This window comes from Pundamilia nyererei, unplaced genomic scaffold (genome assembly GCF_000239375.1).
Source record: "Pundamilia nyererei isolate P.nyererei 1_Seehausen unplaced genomic scaffold, PunNye1.0 scaffold00071, whole genome shotgun sequence".
NCBI classification, from domain to species: Eukaryota; Metazoa; Chordata; class Actinopteri; order Cichliformes; family Cichlidae; genus Pundamilia; species Pundamilia nyererei.
This window is the reverse complement of record NW_005187472.1, coordinates 54,515-63,245: the sequence shown is the minus strand read 5'-3', so window position 1 is coordinate 63,245 and position 8,731 is coordinate 54,515. Positions and strand designations below refer to the sequence as shown.

At 39.8% G+C, this 8,731-nt stretch overlaps 1 protein-coding gene across 2 annotated transcripts in view; it reads right to left on the bottom strand.

The window, feature by feature from the left end:
- Positions 1-7,413, bottom strand: part of mlphb (melanophilin b) — a 44,056-nt gene extending 36,643 nt beyond the window's left edge. For both annotated transcript variants that reach the window (XM_005736791.1, XM_005736792.1), the window contains exons 1-2: positions 7,343-7,413; positions 4,362-4,534 (exon numbers count right to left, since the gene is read on the bottom strand). In XM_005736791.1, the coding sequence (XP_005736848.1) occupies positions 4,362-4,486 (125 nt within the window). In that variant the 5' untranslated portion in view covers positions 4,487-4,534; positions 7,343-7,413. The remainder of the gene's footprint in view (positions 1-4,361; positions 4,535-7,342) is intronic.
- Between the last annotated feature and the right edge of the window lie 1,318 nt (positions 7,414-8,731).

Below are 8,731 nucleotides of genomic sequence, written 5' to 3'. Positions count from 1 at the left end.
CAGCTCACTAGCTGGAAACCACCGCAAACACTCAGCTCACTAGCTGGAAACCACCGCAAACACTCAGCTCACTAGCTGGAAACCACTGCAAACACTCAGCTCACTAGCTGTACCCACACAAAATGTCACTCTGGCCCAGAGCTCACCCTGCTCTGGGCTTAAATACCTTTAATTGCTGATGGGAGTCAGCTGTACAGGAGGGAAAGGTGGCACCTCAGGCAGGAGGTAGTGGGACACGCCCACACAGGCACCCTCAGGAGAGAGAGAGGCCCTGCTAGGGCCGTAACACATGGTACACTACAGAGTATGACAGGTTACCAATATGTTGAGGGCTAACAGAGTGACAACAATTCACTCTCATATTCACATCTATTGCCAAATTAGAAGCACCAATTAACCTAACACATGCCTGTCCACTGTAAAAGGAAGGTGGGGTACCTGGAGAAAACCCAGCACCACAATGAGGCCCCCGCCATCCCATGGATATGAACCCAGAGCCTTCTTGCTGTGAGGCAAAAGTGGCAACCTTAATTTTCGGACACCCCTTTAGCTTCTTAGCTTTTCAACGTGAGGAACAACAGCATTTACAAATGCCTGCTTTAGAAGGTGGGTGTGGTGCCAGATAGCACAGTCACATGATCTTACATTGGTCTTTGCCTTTTCTGGTGCTGTTTTGTTTTCATTCATTAACACCACTTGGTCTGGTTTACGGTCTGTTAGGATGAAAAATCTTCCAACAGAAAAACTTTAATGTTAAAATGAATGAATGAGACTTGATTTGAAACCCCCAAATACAAACAAAACCCCATACTAGCACACTTTTACCCCTACACAAGTTATCAGGGGTCCCCGAGGATGCTGAAAGGTTGTAATAAGTTCTTTCAAACCAGTAACTGTTCACATGACAGAGCAGGCTGTCCTGAATCCAGGCATGGAAGAGAACACTTTGATAAAGATAAAATCTGGAAGGGTACACATTAAATCGCATGGCTGTGGAATAGGTTCATGAATTCATATGGATCCGATTTTAACATTACACTCATAGTTACTTGAATACTAAAAAAACTGTAGATCACAATTCTGGCTATAGGATCGACTACTCACTCTGAACTCTTTAGAAATGTTGAGTCTTTCATAAAGTTTTGCCTACTACAGTTTTTAAATAAGAAGCAAATACACCTTTAATTATTATACTACTCACTACCAATGTGAATAGCATAAAGTTATACTTTCTATACTACTATACTAGAGCTATACTGCTGAGGTGTGAAAACATCTGTGAGTGTACAAACTCAGGCTACATCATCTGAGGCCGGGGTTCTCAGACTGCTGCCTCACATTAAAAGGCAAACTTCTTCCATCTGCAAGAAGTTCCTCTGGCATTTCCTCTGTTACCCTCACGACAGTGATGAAACCAATTGGAGCACACTTTTCTGTGGTCTAATTATGCCTGTTTCAGTCATTGAGAGACCCCTGGAACCACCTTGCATGTCGGAAACGATGCTACAGGCTAATCTGTGCTTTACATTGTTAAGGTGGTGCTGAACAGACAGAACAACGTGACATCTTCAAAGTGAGACCGAGTCGATCTGCCGCAACCGCTAGTCTGCAAATTACTTTACTTTGGTCTGTGCAGACAAAGGGTACTACATCTGTGTGAAACCTTTCTAAAGCCGAGTGTAGACAAAAGAAGAAACTGCAGTTTAGGGTAAAACCATGCACAAGATTTATAGGCAATATTTCTATTACTGTTTGTTAATGTTTGTTTTGTGAAAGTTATATGGAACAAAAAAATAATAATGGCTGTTATATCATTTGTGGTCTAACCTCTTAAATGGGGACTTTTGCTGCTGCTGCCCTGCACTGATCATCCACAGGTGAAGTGAAAATTTCCTGTAAAACGTCTTCCTCCCATAGCCTGATTTCTAAACCATCCGCCAATGCTGCCAACAAGGCGTGTGAGCAGGAGGTCAGTGAATTAGTATCAAATGACTCAATCATCTGTTGGGAATGTGGAACAAAATTAGTCTGCTCGCTTTTTCCTGTCAGTGTGTCATATCTGCTCAATTTACATCAAACGAACTGACTGAGGATGCATATTTTAAGAATAAATAGATCTTATAGCGGAACATGATTTGAGATCTATGTTATTCATGTGAGGGCCCTGGTGCAGTGAAAGGTAATGTGAGATTTGGCTTCTGTTCAAAGTTATATTTGAATAAAGATTTTTTTGTCCACTTTCTTTTTAAACCAAAAAGTTGAATTTCTAATTGATAAAACATGCTGGTGCTTTAGTAGTGGGCATATATTTGTAATGTCCAAAATTTACCACACCCGTGACAAAAATCTTGCAAAAAGCACAGATAAATGTCCAGAATTAAACTCAAAATCCACTGGGTAAGCAGTGTTCACTCTTCGTGCCTGATTGCTGGTGTTCGTGTAATGTCACTGAGGGACTTCACGTTTCTACACAAGCAACACACAGCCTGATTACATGACACTGATTACAGTGCTGTGAAAAATTAATTAAAAAAATCTTGTGATGTCTGTCAACTCTTATACGTGTGTACTACAGGTGCACAGCACACACCCTTTACCACTGTGTGTGTCTCGTCTGCGGTTTACTGAACATCTAACGGCTAGCTGCTCGCTCTGGAGAAAGAAATGGTGTTTGACTGCTTTTCAAAAGAGGCTTTTATATGAGCTTCGTGTCTGGTGTGTTCAAATTTGAAAAAGAACAGGAGGCTGACCAGCTGACAGACAATTAGTGCTGACTTGGCACTGGTTAACCTTAAAGCTGTTTTTTGAGTCATTGAGGGAAAAAAGTCTATAATCATCATTCAGGATGTTGTAATTGAAAACGTTGCATACACCTCGTCTGCTTTCTATTTTTGAGGCCTTAGAGCAATAGATTCCCAGCATACTGTACAAGTGACGGCCATAGTTAAAAAATGGCACACATCAAAAACTTTCTGTTCAGGTTCGCCCGGTGTCTGTTCAGCAGCTGTTACCCTGCACAGCTTTAATAATATGATATGAACTGTGGATGGAGTGAAAGTTCACAAATGAAATAGACATGGAGGTAGAGGATTTGTAGGTTTCCACTACCATAGGCCAGTCTAATCTGAAATGTATCAGAAGCTAGAGCTATTCTGTTTTATGAATATGAATAAATGGGTGGGCTACTGGTGTAAACGGTACTACTTTAACCTCTTCACATCCAGCAGGTCACAGGATCTAGGATTAGGAGGAGGATTGGAGTTAGGGTGGGGCTTTGTTTTTGCTCCACACCCTAAACGAGTTGTTGTGACCTGGATGGAGATTAATCTTTGCCAAAAATGTGAAAATAAAATGTGGAAAAGTCATGTTTCAAACATGATGGGACTCACAATCACCTGGGTGTTAAACTTTGAACTCCTTCAACATCCTTAGGTTAAGAGTGCAGGTCACAAAAATGAGGCAAGTCATGGTTAGGCAGGCCGTTTTACCAAGGGCAGTGCATTAAGGCACTAAAGCTAAAAAACACCTTGTGAGTAATGATGCACATGACATTTGACGAAATGCCCTGATGCAACACCTCAGAATGAGATCACACTAGACAGCCCAGTCTCATTAATCACATAACCCAGTGAGCCACGCACCAAAGGGCACATGCCAAATGACATGTGGCCTAACTGAAATATGCCAGCAGATTCAACAAAACCACCTTACTCTTCACCCCAGGACTGAAAATGGCCAGTGGTGCAAAAATAATGAGCTGAAACTAAATAAGCTAAATAAGCTGACTGGATGCAGAGCTTCATTTCCTAAATAATCAACAATGAACAGTGAGCACTGAAAAAAACAAAACAAACTTCATACTTTTAAAACAACACATGAACTGTCTCTATGGATCAACAGAAGCATTTGTCACTGAGAGGCAATGAACACTGCAATACAGTGGTCTCAGAATACCAAGAAGAAAGTCAAAAGAATAAGTGTTTCACATATAATAATCATGTAATCCTTATTCAGCATACGCATGTGGGATAGATTAGGGTAGCAGAATAAAGTCCCATAATTTACCAAGTCAAATATAAAGGTGAATACATACAAGAGCAAGAGGAGATCTAGTAGTAGAAGAGATTTCATTTCAAAGAAGTTTAATTCAATTTGTTTAATCATTTGTGTAACTTAATGTGGGTCTGTTTTATTGTTGAGTTTTAAAGATAAACCTATTAGTGGGAAAAACTCCAACCATCTTGAAATTGGTAGATAATGTTAAACAGTTTATGATTTACTGCTGCCAAATAATTCAGTTGGATAAACACCAGCCAGACATCTACACCAATGACAAATTACAGAGAAATAAGTGAACTTACCCAAGCCTGTCCTCTTCCTTCTTCCTCAGATCAAAATCTCTCTGGACAACTTCCCACACATGCTGAGCCTCCTCATCTGTGAGCTTGGAAAGATCAAGCTTCTTGCCTGCAGTGCTGCCAGGCATGATTGTGAACCTGATGCCTGCAAACTAGCAATCTCCCTGGGTTTTGGGCTGTAACAAACAGAAGTAGTTTAAGTCATTAGTCAGCATTAATAGCACCCCGTGGCATATAACAATATAGGAACATTTCTGCATGCATTGTAACGTTTAAGATAAACTCTGAATGATGAGGTTTATAGCATGACATGTGAGTGATCAAATTCTATCACATTCTTTGGGGTTGATCATGTCATGTTTATTAGTGCAAGCTAAGTGTTTAAAACAGATTTTTTAAACAAAGTTTGCATGTAAATGTCCCTGCAAGTCCAACGTACGTGTGAGTGGAGAGTGGAAGTGGAATTTAATAAACAGCTTTCTGAACTGACTCACTGAACTCAGTTTGCAAAATCTAACCAAACAGCACAGGTCGTGGATATGCATTACATATCCTGTCTCACTACTGTATGAGAAAAAGATTGTTTTAATATTAAAGGTCAGGTTCAGATTTATTAAGTCATCCCTGCATGTGCTGAAAATGTTCTCTTCCTATAGTGGCTACAAAAAGACATATGGGACTGAATCTAGAGAGTTGCACCAGTTCCAGATGCCAGCTTTGGCTTTAAAAAGCATTGTTGCATATGATGAGGTTCAGGCTGTATTTATGCCTTGTGTCACCAGTCTACACTGAACACTTTAGGCCCCTTAATACCAATCACTTGAGGTTTGAATGCCAGAGCCTGTCAGATAATTGCTGCTGACCATGTGCATCTCTTTGTGGTAACAGTTCACTGTCTTCCGATGGCTTCTACCAGCATGAGAATGTGTCATCTCAAACTAATTTCATGAACATGACCTTAATCTTAGTAGACTGTGCCTCCCCAGTGATTAGATCTAAATCCAGTAGAATCAGGAATATGCTGGAACAAATCTGGACAAATGACAAATGAAGTTCATGCAATCAACAAGAACTTCAGATTTCTTTTTGTTGAATCCATGACACTTAGAGCTGAGGCTATTTGAGAGTAAAGAAAGGCCCAACCTAGCATTTGCAAGGTGTTCGCATGGAGTGAATACTTGACCAACTATTACAGTTTTTAAGATCCACCAGGTCAACGTCAACCCAGCTAGTGTGTGTGTCCTGTTTGTTTTAGCCACAATGCTAAATGGGCAGATTTACAGAAAGAAATGAATTCTCATACGTTTTGGAATTGGAGTGTTTCCTGTTTAAAGAGCTGTTTTTTTCTACTTGGGTAGTTTATACAGGTGACGTTCTATACAAACTGAGTACATGTTAACTAAAACCTAAGCCTATAATCCTCAATGGGTTGCAAAGACTCAGTAGACCACAGACGTTAAAGTTTGGTTTGCAAACTCCACTGGAAATGTAAGCAAATAAACCTGAATGTGGGCTACTAGAAATTAAAAGCAAAAACACTTTTTGTCGCAGGGGGCATATATTCTGTAAAGTTGGGCATTTTAATGATTTTTACGGCAGTCTGTGGTGACTGACTTGCTTTTGGAGTTAGCCTCAAATGTCCAGTAGAAGAACTGCAGTCTTTGTCACTTTCAAACCTCCAGGGCTTGTTGCTTGACTTTAACTGATACTGATACTAATACTGCACTCCACCCTATAGTGATTACTTTTGGCAAATGTCAAAATGCTCTAAGGTTTCAAGAACTCAAAATGGGACTTTACTGTACAGTATAGTACATTTACTTCCTGTCTTCATAGAAAAGCTTTATTGTGTTTGTGAGTCACTCAAGCTGTCACTCAAGAGCTGAAAACAATGTCCCATGGGGAAATCTACTGTCAAGTTCATTTTTCACTGTTTTGCCCAAACATATGAGACCACTATATTAAGAGCTTAAACCTTCTCAACCACATGGATCTGCCCTGTGATCCAGAAAGGTTTGGCACAGCTCAACAATCACATCACTGCCGGATTTTAATCAAGTTTCTGTTATAATGGAGCCTCGACAAAATATTTCACATGGTTCGGTTTCAGAATGCATTACTTTCAGAGGATGACGTAAGGCCACTCAAGCTGACAGAATGATACACATAAATAAGTGAAGGAATGTTCCGGATGGTCACATAATTGTCTTGTTTTCCAGAGGCCATGCAAGAACAACTCTTCCATCACGTGACTGGCCAACCAAATCTAATTTCTCCTTGTGCAAGTGGGCAGTAATGTTAAAAACAAGCGCGCCAGTTGAGAGAAAAACAAGTTTCATTGAAATGGTAGAATATGAACACATCATTTCTCACAGTTTTCCCACAGTTAAACTCTTACATGTTAACAGGCGAGCTGTCTATGCTACCTCTACGTGTATTTGTTAAGTGGGTGTGAGCTACTGATTTCGCTGTGCTGTATTAAGTAAACATTGTAAAGAAGTGAATAAGAAGATTAAAAATTCCCAAAAGCAATCAGTATGGCACTTTACTTTTAATAATCCTATTTTCTGAGGTCTGTAAACTGAACATATTCTGAAATGAAATTCAGGGAAATTATTGTTCCTGCAATGTATTCAACGGGTGCAGGGGATTTGCAGCAATCCTTATGTTTGCAAAGGGAAGGTTTTACAGCAGGTTTGGAGACATTAATCCTGGGATAGTTTTGCTCTAAGAAACTGTAGCGATAACAAACAAGTTCTTTATTTCTCATAAAGTCAGTTTACACGCTTTGCAACCCATGCTACCTTTGAGGAGATTAAAGGAAATTGACCTTAAAAAACATAAAAGATGTGTCTTTCATTAAAAGTTAAAACCTTTCAAGACATACATTTGCCCCAATGACACAAGTTAAAACCCTGACAATTAAAGTAACACGATTCTTACAAATCAGGAGATATGAACACATTAACAAGACACTGACTTACCTTTGTGGTGGTTTAGTTGCCTGCAGGCAGTGTTTCCTCTAAAGGCAGACAAAGCTGACTGCAGGGCAAAAACTAAGTAGCAGACAGCAATGCTAATCACATGTCTTGTTAACCAAGAGGAAGAAAAGCCGGGGAGACAGCCTCCTCTCCGCCTTCTTTGACTTTACTTCAAAAGGTCTGGCTTTAAGCTTGCCCTCCCCCCAGGCCTCATCCATAGCATTATTCAAATATACTGGACCTGCTATTTTGTCAGGAAAGTAGCTCAATAATGGTAATCAATCAATTTGCAAGCAATTATTTGGGAGCATTAGATCACAAGGACGGTCAGAACATGCTGTGATCAGGAGGTTATATTAAAGCCAGTCACATGCAGTGGATCCTGAGTTAGATGAGAAAGTGTGATGCATGACTACAGAGCTATTAACCTTACTTAATTAATACCCGATATCCTCCATTATAGTTTTCAAAAGAAAAACACTTGATCTTCCAACATGGGAAAAAAAGCAACCCTCCCCCCCTTCGAAAAAAAAAGAAGCATCACTGCTGTTAATAATTGATGCATTGCCGTGTTTAAAGAGTACTTAGAAAACAACATAGTTGTAGGCCTGTTATTAACACAGCAGGTGGATCAGTTTTCTTTGTCAGAAAGCTATCAGGTTCAAGTACAAAGCCAAACATTTTATGCTTTGAGCTACAACTTGGAAGTGCTTATTTCGTGTTGAAATCATTACAGTCACACGATTTTGGAGAAACTTCTGATAGATGATGATGAGAATGTACAAAGACAAGATGATTATGTAAAGCATCCAACTGAATGTGAAAATCAACAGGGACTGAACTGAGAGGACCTCTCTTTGGTAATACATTTATGTCATTCTCCTCTTATAAACATAGGATTTTCTCCCATTCCTTCCCTCAGCTCATGTGTGTATTACCAAAAGGGCTGATTTGAGCCATGTGACAGGTTCAGCAATCCAATTTTCTTGTTTGTGCAACCACTAGTCCCTATAAGTTCCCTGTGCAATAAATAAACATGAACACAGTATTTTTTTGCACTTCACATTTTTGTGACTTTATTACATTCCAGTGGGTGGATCCATATATACATACAGTAGTTTCTTTCAAGACATGGAAAGGCTGAGCTAGCCCAATATGCACATTACATACTAGAATAACTTTTGGCTTATAAAAACTGTCTGTTCAAAGATGAGCCAAATCTGGAACAATTTGAATATACACCAGCAAATATTGAACTGAAGAGGACTTTAATTGCCTATGATGGGCTCACTGTTACAGGCTTAGCGGCCGGTCTTTTGATCTGGACAAATGTGTATTCCCTACACAGTTGGCAAGTGGTTTCTGCCAGTCATATATATATAGGCATAGGAA